Below are 17,179 nucleotides of genomic sequence, written 5' to 3'. Positions count from 1 at the left end.
TACAGGGGCACGAACCCGTGTCCCCTGCATCGGCAGGCGGACTCTCAACCACTGCGCCACCAGGGAAGCCCTGTATTGTCTATCTTTTGCACAGGAAGATAACACCAGTGGTCTCCATGCGTGGAGTTAGGAGCGTGCTATGTGTTATTTGTTTTCCTAGGCAGCAAACAGGGTGATTCCTGTTTTGGTTGCCTCTGTAACAAGGAATTAAGAAGGATAAATTTTCTCAGGAGCTATGTCTGTGAGCAAAAGAGATGAATGATCCACATACGAGAGTTGAACTCCTGCCCCTGACTACACCGGCAGGCCACCTTGATCAAAATCGCTGGGCAAAAACAAGAGGTGTGTCCAAATGAAAATGAAATTTAGCTCCCGAAGTCCCCAAACATAACAATTGTACTATTCCCAAACTTTGAAAATAATGAGTAAAAGTATATTGATCTGGCAGTGGATTCAAGCATTTAACTACTCCCCCAGCTCTGTACAGTCAGTCACCACATTTCATCACTCTTCTAAACTAAAAATTGAAACAGAATAAAAACTCAGCACAGGGATACCTACCAACAGCAACAATCCCAAATCTAAGTGACATGGTACAAATGACAAAAGGCCATTAAAATGTTCAGGATGAGCGGCAAGTAGCATTTCTAGCAAAAGTCACGTTTACTGGAATGGGCAGGCAGGACTGGCAAAAGGCATGCTGCTGCCCAAGTGGCCCAGTATGGGAATCCTCTTTGTCCCCATGGGCTTAAGACAGAGACACCAGGGCAAATGGACAGATCATGCAAGAGGGACCAAGCTTCAGCCAATGCCTCTTGGTCCCTACAGGGTTGAGGCTCTCTTCTCCTGCCCAGAGACATGGGGACACGCAAGAGACAGTGTGTGTGTGGCAGGGGAAGCCACCACAACCTTCCTCCACTGAGAGGCATCTAGCATCCTGGCCTGGGATACTCCTCTGCTCCCTCAGGCAGCACCAGTAGGAGCCCCAGGGACACCAGGAAACCAAGCACCAAAATAACACCACAAAGGCTGCGAAAATGAAATTACCACTGGAACCACAACTCAGAAGAGCAGGCCATGACCTCTGGGCTAACTTTAAACAGGACAACTGCTTCCTAAAATAAAAGATTTACACAGCATCCAGGGTCCCTAACATAATAGACAAAACATTCAGGATACTGTAAAAAAAAAAAATCACCCATCATTTCAGGAATAAAGAAAATCACACCTTGATGGAGGAAAAACAATCAAATGATGCCAATACCATGATGAGTCAGAAGCTGGAATTACCTGACAAGGATCTCAAAGCATGTCAGAAACATGCTTCAGCAATTAATTATAATTTCTCTTGAAACAAATAAACAAATAGAAAATCTCAGCTAAGAAACTGAAGTTATAAAAGTTTCCAAGTGGAAATTGTAGAACTGGAAAATAAAATATGAGAAATAAAAAAAATTTGTTGGAGGAGCTCAGTAATAGAGTGAAAATGGCAGAGGACAGTATCAGAGAACTCTGGGGACATAAAAATAGAATTCAGCCAATTTTAACAACAGAGAGAAAATACAATAAGAAAAGATAAACAGAGCCTCAGGGACCTGTAGGATAATAGCAAAATACCCAACATTCATATTATCAGAGTCCTAAGACAGGGAGGAAAAAAGTGGGACTGAGAGACCATTTGAAGAAATAATAGACGAAAACTTCCCCAATTTGGTGAAAGATACAACATACAAATCAAGAAGCTGTGCAAAGCCCAAACAGAGTAAACCCAAGGAAATCCATGCCAAGATGCGCTATAGTTAAACACTGAAAATTCGAGACAAAGAAAAAACTTTTAAAGCAAGCCAGAGAGAAAGGACCCAGTACCTAGAGGGAAGCATCAGTTTGAACAACAGCAAATTTCACATTTAAAAAGTAGGAGGCCCGAGGAAGAGGCACTATGTTTTTCAACTATAGACAGGAAAGAACAATCAACCGCAAATTCTGAATATGGCAAAAATGTCCTTCAGGAACGAAGAGAAAATGAAAACATTCCTAGACAAGGAAAAAATAAAAAATAATTGTGGCTAGCAGACCTACCTTTAAAGACTGAACACAGGAAGTTCCTCAAACAGACAGGAAACGATAAAAGAAGGAATTTTGGAGAATCAGGAAGGAAGAAAGAACAAAAGAGAGCAAAAATATGGTAAATACAATAGATTATCCTCTCCTCTTGAGATTTAGAAATCATATTTGATGATTTAAATAAAAATTGTAGAATCACCTGATACTCAAGACAATGATATTTAAAACTGGGGAAGGCAAAGAAACCTAAATTGAAGTAAGATGTCCACACTCACAAAAAGTGGTAAAATGTTGATACCAGAAGAGTGTTATAAGTCTTATTTATATGCTGTTATACCCAGAGAAACCATACAAAGAGTCACACTCAAAAGCACTGCACATAAACACTAAGGCCAAGTGGAAGATATTCCAGACATACAAGGCTGCTTCAACATTTGAAGCAATCAGTGTAATCCACCATCATATCAATAGACTAAAGAAGAAAAACCATATGATATATCATCTGACACAGAAAGAGCATTTTGACAAAATCCAGTACCAGTTCATGATAAAAACTCTCAGAAAACTGGGAATGAGGGGAACTTCCTCAACTTGATAAAGAACACCTACAATAAACCTACAGCTAAAATCATATTTACTGGCGAAAGATTGAATATCTTTCCCCCTTAAGACCAGGATAAAGGCAAGGATGCCCACTCTCATCACCCTTATTAAACATAGTGCTGGAAGTTCTAGCTTCTGCCAACAAGGCAAGAAAAAGAGATAAAGCCAGAAAGACTGGAAAAGAAGATAAAACTGTCCAAATTTGCAGATAACATATCGTATACGTGAAAACAGTGAGGAATTCACACACACACACCAAAATTTAAAAAAAACCACCCACAAAACCCAAAAAACTCCTAGCACCATTAAGTGAGTTCTGTAAGGTTGTTCATTATGGGATCAACACACAAAATCAATCACATGTTGATACGCTAACAATGAACATACGGCAACCTACGTTAAAAAAACCAATACCATTTGTAATTGTTCCAAATACTCAAATGAAATAATTAGCTTACAAAAAATAATGTGTACAGCTTACACATCCTGTACATAACAAAATATGTACAGGATGTGTAAGCTGAAAATTACAAAATGCTGCTTGTAAGACATCAAAGAAGATTTAAATACATGGTCATGGTCAGGGGTCATTTTCATGGGTCATGCCACATTCAGAGGCTGGATCAATCAACACTGTAGAGATGTCAGTTGTTCCCAAATTGATCTACAGGTTTAATGCAATTCCTATCAAAATCTGAGAGGTTTTTTAGTAAACAGAGACAAACATATTCTAAAATTTAAGCAGAAATTTCAGGCCCTAGAATAGCTAAAATAATTTTGCAGAAGTAAAATAAAGTTGGAAGAATCACTGTATCTGATATTAAAGCTTACCTTGTAGCTACATTAATGAAGACATTGATCAGTGATCTATGTGGAGAGATAGACACATAGATCACTGAAACAGAACATACAATCTAGCTTTAACCCACGCAGATATGCCCAGATGATCTTTGGCAAAGTTGCAAAATTAATTCAATGGAGTAAGTATAGCCTTTTCAACAAATGCTGCCGAAGCAACATCTATAGGCCAAACAACAAACAAACATAAAAAACCTTGATCTAAAACTCACACCTTATACAAAAATTAACTCAAGTGAATCATGGACTTAAATGTAAAATATGAAAGAGTTCTTAGATTTGACACCAAAACCATGATCCATAAAGGAAAGACTGATAAATTGGATCTTATCAAAATTAAAAGCTTTTGCTTGGCCAAAGACCCTAAGTAGAAGATGAAAAGACAAGCTACAGACTGGGAGAAAACATTTGCAAACGACATATCTGATAAAGACCTAGTATCTAGAATACATGAAGAACTCTCAAAATTCACCAATAAAAAACAAACGATCCACATAGAAAATGGGCAAAGCACATGGGCACGGACATTTCACTGAAAAGGATATACGGAAGAGGATATCTATTTCACTGAAGAGGATATATTGTGAATGAGCACATAAAAAGATGTTCAATATCACTAGTCATTAAGGAAATGCAAGTAAAAACCACCGTGAGATGTTACACACCTATCAGAACAGTTAAAATAGAAAATAGCGACGATCAATACCAAGTTCTGGCGAGAATGTGGAGAAAATGAATCACTCATTCTTTGCTGTGATAATATAAAATGGCACAGCCACTCCAGCAAATAGTCTGGCAGTTTCTTATAAAACTAAACATTCAATACTATATGACTCAGCAATGGCACCCTTGGGCTTTATCTTAAAGAAATGAAAAATTATGTTCACATAAAACCTGTACAAAAATGTTTATAACTGCTGTATTCTTGATAGCCCCAAACTAGAAACAACCCAGATGTCCTTCAACAGATGAATGGTTAAACCAACTCTGGTGCATCCATATCACAGGCTACTGCTCTGTAATGAAAAGGATTGAACTGTTGATACCTGCCAAAAATCTGGATGAATCCCAAGGAAAATATGTTGAGTGAAAAAAGCCAAAACCCAGAGGTTATGTGCTGTATAATTCCATTTTATATAACAGTTTTGAAATGACAACATTTTAGAAATGGAGACCTTAGTGGTTCCCAAGAATTGGGAAAGGGTGTCGGAGGGAGATGGCTGTGGTTATAAAAGAGCAATGCCAGGGATTCTTGTGGTGATGGAGATGTTTTGTATGTTGACTGTGATGGTGGAAATATGAAACCATGTATGATAAAATCATATAGAAGTACACACACACACACACATAAATGAACACATGTAAAACTGGGGCAATCTGAGTAAGATCGTGGACTGTATCAATGTCGATCTCCTGGTTGCAAAATTGTACTATTTTTTCAAGATGTTACCATTGGCGGAAGCTGGGTGAAGAGCAGATATACGGGAGTTCTCTGTATTATTTCTCATAACTGCATGTGAATGTACAATCACTTGTATAAAAATTTCAATTTAAAAAACACAGGTTTAGGCTTCTTTTAAAATATTATGGGGCTTTAGTTTTATTCTACCTTCTTGCATTGAAAGAAAACTGGTAATGAGAGTCAAACCATTTTGTTCACTGATACCTGCGTGGAGGACTTTCTTTTTCAGAAACTTTTGACTTGACAGGTCCCCTGGTACTTTCGACATTTGTGTTGATTCGACATTAGCGTGAGATTTTGCACATTTTTCTGAGGTTGAAACAATGGAACAGATTTCTTTTTGATGCCTGTTTTAGATAAAAAGTAGACAAAGAAGATGAAAGAAAAAAAAAAGGAGGGGGAAACAAAATTTCCATCAAGAAGGCAAAGTTAGATCAATACAATCGTGTTGAATGCTGCAAGCTTAAGAAGTGAGCCGCTCCCCTTATATCTGGTTAAAATAAGAATAGTCATTTATCTCTGCCCCCGCAGAAGAGTGGACAGGACCCCAGCCCTGGCTCACACCACAGCTCTGTTCCTTCCCAGCTATGTGACGAAGTGCAGTCGCTCAATCCTCTAAATTTCATCACTTCCCTCACCCACAAACTGAAGGAAACATCAGCTGGGCCCTAACAGCATGGAGATGATGAGAGGATTAACTCCAGAAAGAGTCTGTTGTAAAGCAGAAAGCATTACAGAAACCCTTTTCTCTAACTAAAGCGTCGAACAGCTAGCTCTTACAAAAGCCAGAGAAGGGAAACCCCTGCCTTGAACCCTCTGCCAGCACCAGATCATGGCAAACCATTCTGTTGAAGATCTCGGGCCAGGAGGGATCCCCCAAAATTCCTAAATATTTTCCCAGACACACCTTCTCTGACACTCTGAACACAGCAGCCACAGAAAGGAGTTTCCAGAACAACCTCCTGCTCCAACACTGTAAAGCACGCCCTCCTTCCTTCACCTCCCCCTCCAAGCCCATCTCCATGGAGCACCCGCCCAGTGTTCCATGATGCCCCACCACACTGCATCCTGTGACAAGGGCCCAAGCTGACATTCATCTGTGCACCCCAGTTCGCCTGGCGTACGATTTGTACTCAGTAAATGTTTGAAAAAAGAAAGAAGGGAGATGAGATTTGGAGGCTGTAACATTTATTCCACCTGGTAAAAAACTCAATCTGTTTTCAACCACAGCTAGGTAGGCGAACTAACTTTTCCTAATGATATGTTATAAGGAAGTACAGAAGCATAATATCTATAGAATGAGGCACTGCATTTTACTCTTTTCTTTATATTAATTCAGAGCTCTTATCATGTGCCAGGCATGCCCTCATTTAATCCACCCAACAACCCTATGATGACCATTATTCCCCTCTTATACATGAGGAAATTGAGGCTCAGTGAGGTTAAGTAGCTTGCCCAAAGTTACTAACAGGTAATGGTGGGAAGCCTGGATTAAAACACTCCTCTGCATGACTCTAGAAACTGCTCCTTATAGCCCCTAAAATATATATACATATAAAAAATCAAGAATACATCTACTAGTCAATCAATAGCAGCTACAGTCAACTGACCAAACCAACTTCCAAGCAATAGCTGGTCATGTTGTCCTGACATTTTTTAGTTTGATTAAGCAAGGGGAAGAAGACAGGTAAGGTACTAGCTGAAAAGTATAGAGAAGATAATTGACACTGATGTGCTGCTCATTTATTTCTCAGTTTATTTGCTTAAATTCTCCAGATTTAGGAGATGTATCTAAGCTTCCCCAAACAAATTAAAAAAAAATAATGCTGTAAAATCTCATTATAAGAGATGCCTGGGGGCTTCCCTGGTGGCGCAGTGGTTGAGAGTCCACCTGCCGATGCAGGGGACACGGGTTCGTGCCCCGGTACGGGAAGATCCCACATGCCGCGGAGCGGCTGGGCCCGTGAGCCATGGCCGCTGACCCTGCGCGTCCGGAGCCTGTGCTCCGCAACGGGAGGGGCCCCAACAGTGAGAGGCCCACTTACGGCAAGAAAAAAAAAAAAAGAGATGCCTGGTATAACATTTATCTTTTTACTGATCCCATGCTCATGCCCTGCCCCCAGCCCATATTAAATGCTTAGTTTGCTAAGAGGAAGACAATAAATTCCGAAGAAGGAGAAATCCTGATTCATATGTATTTTCAACTTCTTTCCATTTTGCTATCACTCTTTTAAATAAAAAGACATCTTCCTGATGGGGTATTTATATGAAGCTGTGACACTTGGATATGTGTACAATGGGAAATCATTTAAATAAGATTTGACACATTTTCTGAGTGTTTGTTAGGGTGGTTTTGATCTTTATTTAAGAACTACTAGTTAGAAACATATTAGAGGGAATTCCCTGGCGGTCCAGTGGTTAGGACTCTGCGCCCTCACTGCCGAGGGCCCAGGTTCAATCCCTGATTGGGGAACTAAGATCCCACAAGCCATGTGGCACGGCCAAAAAACTCCCAAAACCAACCAACCAAACAAACACAAAAACCCCCCAAATAAACATATTAGAATATAGGATGGGAAAAGACCTGAGGAATCATCTATCCCAAATTCTACCACCACACTCATCATTTTAAAGATGAGGAAACTGAGACCCATGGCAATGGACAATATGGAGATCCACCAAGGTCACACAGAGTGAAGTCTGGACCTTGGCCTCCTGACCCTGAGTCAGATCTCCTTCATGACACAGCACTCCTGCTCTGCTCCGTCACTGCTTCGGTTGGTGGAGGGTATTGTCCACACTGGGTGGAAATGAGACATCCTTAGGGCTCATGCAAGGGTTTCAGAATCTACATATAAGGATGACGATGTGGCCTCTCTAAGCCAATCATTATTATTTTTTTAAATATATTTTTAGAAATTTTAAGTTATTTATTTTTATTTTTGGCTGTGTTGGGTCTTCGTTGCTGAGCCTGGGCTTTCTCTAGTTGTGGTGAGCTGGGGCCACTCTTCATTGCGGTGTGCAGGCTTCTCATTGCGCTGGCTTCTCTTGTTGCGGAGCACGGGCTCTAGGCGCGTGGGCTTCCGTAATTGTGGCACGCAGGCTCGGTAGCTGTGGCTCGCGGGCTCTAGAGCACAGGCTCAGTAGTTGTGGCACACGGGCTTAGTTACTCCGTGGCATGTGGGATCTTCTCAGACCAGGGCTCGAACCCGTGTCTCCTGCACTGGCAGGTGGATTCTTAACCACTGCGCCACCAGGAAAGTCCGCCAATCATTATTAATTTACTAGATTATGAGTTCCCTTTGCTTAAACAAAAATCCTAACATAATCATACTATGTGACTCTTTAAAAGAAATCTCACAAAGCATTGCAGAAAGAAGTGGCAAAGAGATCCAGCAGAGCATCCTAGAGAACCCCCTGCGATGCGGAAGTGGGAGCTCTGCTGTGCTCACTTGTCTCCATCCTTTTCTCCGTTGTACCACCAGCCCATGACCAAGGACTCCGAGTAAAGGTCTTGTACCTTCTCCAGGTCACTGCGTCCCTGCTCCATTTCCTTAATTAAAAGAGTCAGATCTTCATTCTGCCAAAATAAGTTACTGCATTATGAGATTAGCGTTCAGATTTCAAACATTTCTAACAGAAAATGAACTGTATCAGGAAAAGAAGAATCTAAAGAATTTCATGTGGTTCTTACATTATTCCTTTTCTAGACAGCCCAATTGAGGTATAATTCATTTATATTATAATAAACTGAATGTACGTGAAGTGTGCCATTTGAATAGTTTCGACATTCACACCTGTGAAGTCATCGCTGCAATGAAGACAATAAACATAACCATTACCCCCGGAAGTCTCCTAGTTTCCCATTGTAAATCTGCCTTTCCTTTGCCTCAAAACCTCTCTTCCCCCAACCAACTACTCATCTCCTTTCTGTCACTATATAATATTAGTTTCGATTTTCTGGAATTTTATTTAAATGGACTCATATAGTATATACCCCTTTTTTGGTCTAGCTTGCTTTACTTTTATAATTATTTTGAGATTCACCCATGATGTAGCATAAATCAGTAGTACATTCATTTTTATGGCTGAGTAGCATTCTATTACATACCGAATTCAAAATTTAGTCACCTGTGGATGGACATTTGAGTTTGGGCTATTATAAATACTAAAGCTGTGAACATTTGTGCACAAGTCTTTGTATGGACATCTGCTTTCATTTCTCTTGGGTAAATAGGAATGGAACGGTTGGATCAAATGGTTGGTGATGTTGAACTTTTAAAGAAACTATCAAACTTTTCCAGAATGGTTGTACTAGTTTACATCCCCTCCAGTAATGAATGAGCGTTCTAGTTCCTTCATATAATTGCAAACACTTGATGAGGCCAGTTGTCTTAATTATAGCCATTCTAATAGCTGTGTAGTGGCATCTCATCATGGTTAATGTGTTTTTCCCTAATGACGAATGATGTTAACCATCTTTTCATGATCTTGTTTGCCATGCATATATACCTTCTTTGATGAAGTGTCTGTCCAAATCTTTTGCTTATTTTTTGTTTCTTTGAGTTTTGAGAGATCTTTATATGTTCTGGATACTAGTCCTTTATTAGATATACAATTTGAAAACATGTTCTCCCAGTCTACAGCTTGTCTTTTCATTATCTTAGCATTGTTTTTTGAAGAGAAGCTTTTAATTTTGATCAACTCAAATTTATCAGTTTGTTCTTATATAGACTATGCTTTTGATATCCTATTAAAAATTTCTGGGGGCTAACACAGTGTCTCAAAGCGTTTTTCATATGTTCTCCTCTACTTGGAAAAAGACCCAAATTTTACATTTGGATCCATGTATCATTTTGATCCACGTATCATATTAATTTTTGAATATGGCATGATGTATGGAGGAAATTGTGTTTATTTTGTCCAATTGTTCCAATGCCATTTTTGGGGGGAATAAAAAACTATATCCTTTTTCCACTGAATTGCCTTTGCATCTTTGTTGAAAATCAGTTGTCTACCTATGTGTCAGTCTATTTCTGGTTTTGCTATTCTGTTCTGCTGATCTATATATCTATCTTTACACTAATACCACCTCGTCTTGATAACTATAGCTTTATATGTCTTGAGATCAGATAGTATTAGTCCTCCAACTTCGATTTTCTTTTTCAAAGTTTCCATGGAATTAGTTTGTCAATTTTTAATTGAAAAAACCTGCTGAGATTTTGATTGGGGTTGTGATGAATCTAAAGATCAATTGAGAGAGAACGCACATATTAACACTGTGGTGTCTTCTGACCCGTAAACAAGATACATCCCTCAGCAATTTTTTGCAGTTTTCAGTATACAGGCCCTTTCACATATTTTGACAAATTTGTCCCTACATGTTTCATATTTTTGATGCTACTGTAAATGATAATTTTTATTTCAATTTTTATTTTTCTTTGCTAATATGTAGAAGCAAAATTCATTTTTGTATGTTGACCTTGTATCCTACAATCTTGCTAAATTCAATGATTAGTTCCAGCAGCATTTTTGTATATTCCATTGGATTTTCTACATATATAACCATGCTGAATGAAAATAAAGACTGTTTTACTTCATCCTTTCCATTCTGGATGGTTTTCCTGCCCCCTGGTTTATTGGGCTAACTAGAATTTCCATTACACTGTTGAATAGGAGTGGTGAAAGCAGACAACCTTGTCATTTTACTGATATGAGGGGGAAACCGTACAACCTTTTACTATTAGAGTATGGTGCTAGCTGTAGGTTTTTCCTAAGTGCCATTTAACAGAATGAGGAAGTCTGTTCTGTTCATATTTTGCTGAGAGCTTTCATTAGAAAAGTGTGTTGGATTTTGTCAAAACTTTTTCTGCATAAATTGAGATGACTGTAAAGCTTTTAATAAAGTATGTTAACTTGGTGAATTGTATATCAATTTTCAAATGTTAAACAAAACTTGCATTTCTGGGATAAACCCAACTTGGTCGTTATGCATTCAACTTCTGTATGCATAAGGAATATTAGCCGATAAGTTTCTTGTCTGATTGTATTTGTGAGGGTTTGGTATCAGGTTAATGCTTGCCTCATATGAAAGTATCCCCTCCTTTCATTTTCCTAGAAGAGTTTGTGTAGAACTGATATTTTTTTCTCCTTTAAATGTTTGATGTACATCAGCAGTAAAGCAATCTGGGCCTGGAGGCTTCTATGCATGAAGGTTTTTAACTACAAATTCAATTTCTTAAACAGATGTTAAGGCTGTTCAGGTTATCTCTTTCTTCTTGAGAGAGTTTTGGTAATTTGTGTCTTTTGAGCAGTTTATCACTAGATGTTGAATTTATTATTATTTTTTGCTTTACCAGTAAATTGTCTTTTCTAAATTAAAGAGCTGTAGATTTCATGCAGCTGTAATAAGTAATACAGAGAGATCCCATGTGCTCTTCGCCCAGTTTCTCCCAAGGGAACGGCAGACACTCCCAGTGTCTTTTCATCCTGTTAAAAGGGTCTTTTGCAAAGCAAAAGGTTTTATTTTTGATGAGGTCCAATTTATCAATCTTTTCTTTTACGGATCATGCTTTTCTTCTCAAGACTAAAAATTCTTTGCCTAGCCCAAGGTCCTTGAGATTTTCTTCCATATTTCTTTCTAGAATTTTTATAGTTTTATGTTTTACATTTAAGTCCATAATCCATTTTGAGTTAATATTTGCATGAAGGGTGAGGTTTAGGTTGAGGTTCACTATTTTGCCTGTGAACGTCCAATTGCTCCAACCATTTTTTGAAAAGGCTCTCCTTCCCCCATTGAATTGCTTTTGTACCTTTGTCAAAAATCAGTTTGGCATACTGGCATACTGGGTATATTTCTGGGTTCTATACTCTATCCATTGGTCTAGGTGTCTGTTTCTCCACCAAAGCCATACAGCCTTAACTAACGCAGCTACACTGCAAGCCTTAATACTGCAATTATTTCTCCCACTTTATTCTTCTTTTTCAAGATTTGTAGGGTTTTCTAGGGCCTGTGACTTGCCATATAGATTTTAGAATAAGTTTGACCATGTCTGCAAAAAACCTTTCTGGGATTTTGACAGGAATTCAATTAAATCTATAAATCAAGTAGATCTCTAATATGTTCAGTCATCCAATCCATGAACAAGGTATACGCCTGTCCATTTATTTAGGTTTTCTTTGATTTCTTTCTTCAGCCTCTTGTAATTTTCAGCATAAAAATCCTGTACATATTTTTAAAATATATATCTAAGTATTTCACATTCTTTGGAGCAATTGTAAATAATATTGAATATTTAATTTTGACTTCTCAAAATGTGATTGAATTTTGTGTGCTGATCTTGTAACCAGTGGCCTTGCTGAACTCACTTAATAGTTCTAGGAGCTTTGTTTTGTTTTTTAGCTCCTTGGGGTTTTATGTGTAGACAACATGTTACGAGCAAATAGGGACAGGTCTATTTCCTCCTTTCCGATCTGTATGCCTTTTGTTTACTCTCTTGCCTTGTTGCCATGGGTACAGCTTCCAGTAGTATGTTAAATATGAGTGGTGAGAGTGGATGCCTTTGCCACTTTCTTGATCTTAGGAGGAAATTATTCAATCTTTCACTATTAAGTATGATTTTACTCGTAGGTATTAAGTTGATGTAAGTTGAGGAAGTTCCCCTGCTTCTATTTTGCTGAGAGTTTTTTTTATTATTAATGGGTGTTGCATTTGGTCAAGGCTATTTGTGCACAATAATATGACCATATGATTTCTCTTCTTTAGCCAGTTAATATGCTTGATTACATTGATTGATTTTCTAATGTCAAACCAGCCTTGTATATCTGAATAAAATCCCCCTTGGTCATAAAGTATAATTCTTTTATACACTGCTGGATTCAGGTCACTAATATATTATTGAGGATTTTTGCATCGTTGTTCATTGGTATATTGGTCTGTGGATTTCTTTTTTCTTTTTTTTTTTAATACTGTCCTCTGGTTTTGGTGTCAAGGCAATACTGGCCTCATAAAGAGAATTAGGAAGTGATCTCTCCTATTTTTTGAAATAAATTGGTTTAATTATTTTTTTAACTGTTTGGTAAAATTCTCCATGGAGCCATCTGAGCCTTGGTATTTCTTTTTCAGATGTTTTAAAATTATAAATTCAGTTTTTTTATGATTTTAGTGCTATTCACATTGTCCATTTTATCTCGGTTGAGTTTTGGTAGTTGGTGGATTTTGTGGAAGTGGTCCATTTTTTTTCTAAGTTGTCAAATTTATGAATGCAAAGTTGTTTGTTGTATTCCTTTTATTATCTTTTAATGACTGTGAGATCTACTGTGATGTCCCCTATTTCATTCCTGATATTAGTGCTTTGTGTCTACTCTCTTTGTCTTTCTCAGCCTTCTGAGAGGTTTTATCAAATTCTTGAGAGAATTCTTTTTCAAAGGAACAGCTTTTTGTCTCATTGATTTTCTCTACTGTTTTACTATTTTCAATTTCACTGATTTTATGCTCTTATCTTCATTGTTTCCTTCCTTCTGATTGCTTTGGGTTTATTTTGCTCTTCTTCTTCTAGTTTCTTGGGGTGAGAATGCAGATTGTTGATTCAATACGTTTTCTTGTTTCCAACATAAGCATTTAGTGCTATAAATTTCATTCCCAACACTGTTTTAGCTGCGTTCCACATAGTTTGATGTGCATTTTTGTTTTCATTCAGTTCTAAGCAAATTGAGAACTTTTCTTTGACCCACTGATAAAGGGTTCTCCTGGAGTGGACCACTTGCTTGGGCTGAGTCCCTCCTGCCTATTTTTCCCTCCCACTCTGGCGTCTCTGTACAGAGGTGGAGTCTCAGGGCCATGGGGATAAAGAGGCTTCCCAGAGGGGGCCACTTGTGGCTGTGTCCCTTTGGCTAGTCCTCTCACTTACTCCAGTAAACCTGTTTTTCTGGTACATGTTTTATATATTTGGGAACTTTTATAGTTAAAGTTCATTTTCATTTGGGCGTACCTGTGTATCTGGTGATTTTTTTTTTTTTTTCCAGCTGTTTTCATCAAGGTGAACTGTCACAGCAGCCAGAGTCAGGAGTTCAGCTCTCTTTTCGTGGGACAGTTATCTCCACTTTGTTCACAGTCAGAGCTCCTAAGGGTAGGGGTTAACAGAGCACTGAGTAGCCCCACATAGCACACCTCCTTTGACCTTGTTGATGCTGGATAGAGGTAGAGGCTCAGCTCTCCACTGGGGAGGGAGCGCTGTGGGGTTACTCCTGTTTCACATTACCTCATCTATCTTATGCTGGTGGGTGTTGTGGAGGCAGCTTCCCACCAAGCCTCACTGACACAAAGGATGGGGGAAAGTGGAGTGTCACCTATCCCCAGCCCACACTTACTTTTTCATTTTCATTGATGCTGGGTGTTTGTGGAAGCTTAGCTCCTTGCTGATCCCTCTGCCATGAAGGCTGTGGTGAAGAATAGCAGTGACGCCCCTGATCTCACAGTGCCTTGTTAAGTCTCAGTACTGCCTGGTGGTACAGTGGTTCAGCTTACCACTGGATGCCTTGGACAATACCCTGCTTAGGGAATGAGGGCACTGCTTACTTCTACTGGAGTCAGGTGGGATGGATGATCAGCTTCCCTCTCAATCCTCTGATACTACCCTAGTGCAGGATTTGCAGCACACCTGCTTCTGCCTGGTGGGGTTTGGAGAATCAACTTTCCACTCAGCCCCACTCACACTACCCCAGCAGAGAAGCATTGCCACTAGCTTCCACCATGTCGGGGCTCGAATATTAGCTCTCTGGGCAGATATACTGATACCACCTGACAGGGATATCAGAGCACCATCACTTCCTTCCATGGAGCAGGTGGGTGGTAATGGAAGATCATCTCCCTGTTTGGCTCCACTGAAATCCTGGGGAAGGGGATGTAGTCTTCCCATTGGTGTATGGCTGAAGTAGGGCAGGTATTGCCAAAAAGGTCTTTGGCTAAGCTAGGGGAAATAGGTTGTTCTTGGGTCATTTTTTGGGTCTGTGCCTGTTAGGGATTCCAGGTTGGAGGCTTTGGCAGTGCCCCATCTGGGGTATATGGAAGACAACAACAAAACCCACAGAACGCATGCCATGTCATTCCTTAGGTCCTGAGGTCCCCAAGGCATTCCACCTCCTTCTTTCTACTTTTCAGAGTCTTCCTTTGCTTGTTTGTTGTTTTATGTCCAGGGCTTTTAAGCTGTAAGACAGAGGACCTAGGAGGAATGGGGCTATTCCATTATTGCTGGAACTGGAAATCCCTCCAGTTATTTATAATTAGATTTAAATAACAAGGTAAAAAAACTTACATATTTACCCATGCAGTTACCATTTCCTTTGCTCTTCATTCCCTAGTGTAGATCTGTATTTCTATCTGGTATGATTTCCCTTCTACCCATAGTACTCTCTTTAACATTTCTTGTACTGCAGGTTTATCGGTGATGACTTATTTCCATTTTTGTATATCTTTATTAACTTTGCTTTTTGACATACATTCTGTGTATAGATTCTACATTGACAGTTGTTTTTCTTTCAGTACTTTAAAAATGTCACTCTCTTTTCACTTGCATTGTTTCTAATGAGAAATCTGCTGTCATTCTTATCTTTGTTCCTCCGTACATGATTCACCTTCTTTTAAAATTTTCTCTTTGTCACTGTTTTGGAGAAGTTTGATTCTGATGTAACTTGGTGTAGTCTTCGTCATGTTTATTGTGCTTGGGATTCATTGAGTTTCTTGGATCTGTGGACTTACAGTTTTAATCCAACTTGTAAAACTTCTGGTCACTATTGCTTCATATATGTTTAAGCTACTTGAATTTTTCCACAGCTCACTGATGCCTTGTTTTCTATTTTTCTGTTTTTTTTGGTTTTAATTCTCTTTCTTTTCTGTGTTACATTTTGGATATTTCCATTGCTATCTTGCAGTTTACTAATCTTTTGTTCTGCAATGTCTGATCTGCTGCTCATCCTATTACATGTATTTTTTTATCTCATACATGGTACTTTTTTTATCTCCAGAAGCTTGATTTGTGTCTTACTTGTACCTTCCATGTCGCTCCCTAACGTTTTGAACATATCAAATACAGTTACAATAACTGTTTTCATGCTCTAATACTAACATCTGAGTCAGTTTTACATGTTTCAATTTTTCTGTTTGTTTTTTCTCCTCATTATGGACCTGTATTTTCCTGCTTCTTTGCATACCTGGTACTATTTGATTGGATGTCAGAAACTGTCAATTTTACTTTGTTGAGTGGTGGATATTTTTGCTTTCATATAATTATTCTTGGGGTTTGTTCAGAGATGCAGTTAAATTCCTTGGAAATGGACTGATCCTTTCAGGTCTTGCATTTAAGATTTTCTAGACAGAACTGGAGCAGTGCTTGGTTGTTCCCACTGCTAAGGGAAGATCATTCTTTAAATTCTACCCAATGCCCATAAGATTATGAGGTTTTCCAGTATAATTGATGGAAGTAGTCAGTGTTCTCTGCCTTGTGTGAGCTCAGAGTACTGTTCCCTCCAATTCCTTTGGATGATCCATTCCCCAGACTCTGGTAGTTTCCTCACATGTAAGCATTGATCTGGTTTGTCACTCCTTAGAGCAGACAGTAAGACAAAAACCACATTCTCTAGAAGGGCATTCTTTTTTTTTTTTTTTTTTTAAAGGATTATTTATTTATTTGGCTGTGTTGGGTCTTTGTTGCTGCGCGCAGGCTTTCTCTAGCTGTGACAAGCGGGGACTACTCTTTCGTTGTGGTGCGTGGGCTTCTCATTACGGTGGCTTCTCTTGTTGCGGAGCACGGGCTGTAGGCGTGCGGGCTCAGTAGTTGTGGCTCACAGGCTTTAGAACACAGGCTCAGTAGTTGTGGTGCACGGGCTTAGTTGCTCCATGGCATGGGGGATCTTCCTGAACCAGGGCTCTAACCCATGTCTCCTGCATTGGCAGGCAGATTCTTAACCACTGTGCCACCAGGGAAGCCCATACAAGGGCATTCTTGAAGTGCATATCTTCAGGCCAAGACTGGAAGACTGGAGCATAGAATTTTATTTACTTTCTCCCATTAGTGCATTAGAATGGATTGCTTTATCAGGTGTCACGTGGTTATATAGCCTGAGAAGTCAGAAGACAACTACCTAACATCTGAATTTTTTGAAAGTTTCCCACAAATGTCTGTAAACAGGCAGTGG

The 17,179-nt window shown here is 39.1% G+C and overlaps 1 protein-coding gene across 1 annotated transcript in view; it reads right to left on the bottom strand.

The window, feature by feature from the left end:
* The window catches only part of VWA3B (von Willebrand factor A domain containing 3B), a 218,934-nt gene that overhangs the window by 74,443 nt on the left and 127,312 nt on the right, over positions 1-17,179 (bottom strand). The window contains 2 exon segments of the mRNA XM_007466893.1: positions 5,192-5,334; positions 8,440-8,567. Coding sequence (XP_007466955.1) covers positions 5,192-5,334; positions 8,440-8,567 — 271 coding nt within the window.

Source organism: Lipotes vexillifer, unplaced genomic scaffold (genome assembly GCF_000442215.2).
Source record: "Lipotes vexillifer unplaced genomic scaffold, Lipotes_vexillifer_v1.1 scaffold28, whole genome shotgun sequence".
NCBI lineage: Eukaryota > Metazoa > Chordata > Mammalia > Artiodactyla > Lipotidae > Lipotes > Lipotes vexillifer.
Note: the sequence above shows the minus strand (reverse complement) of the source record. Positions and strands in the feature narration are given on the sequence as shown.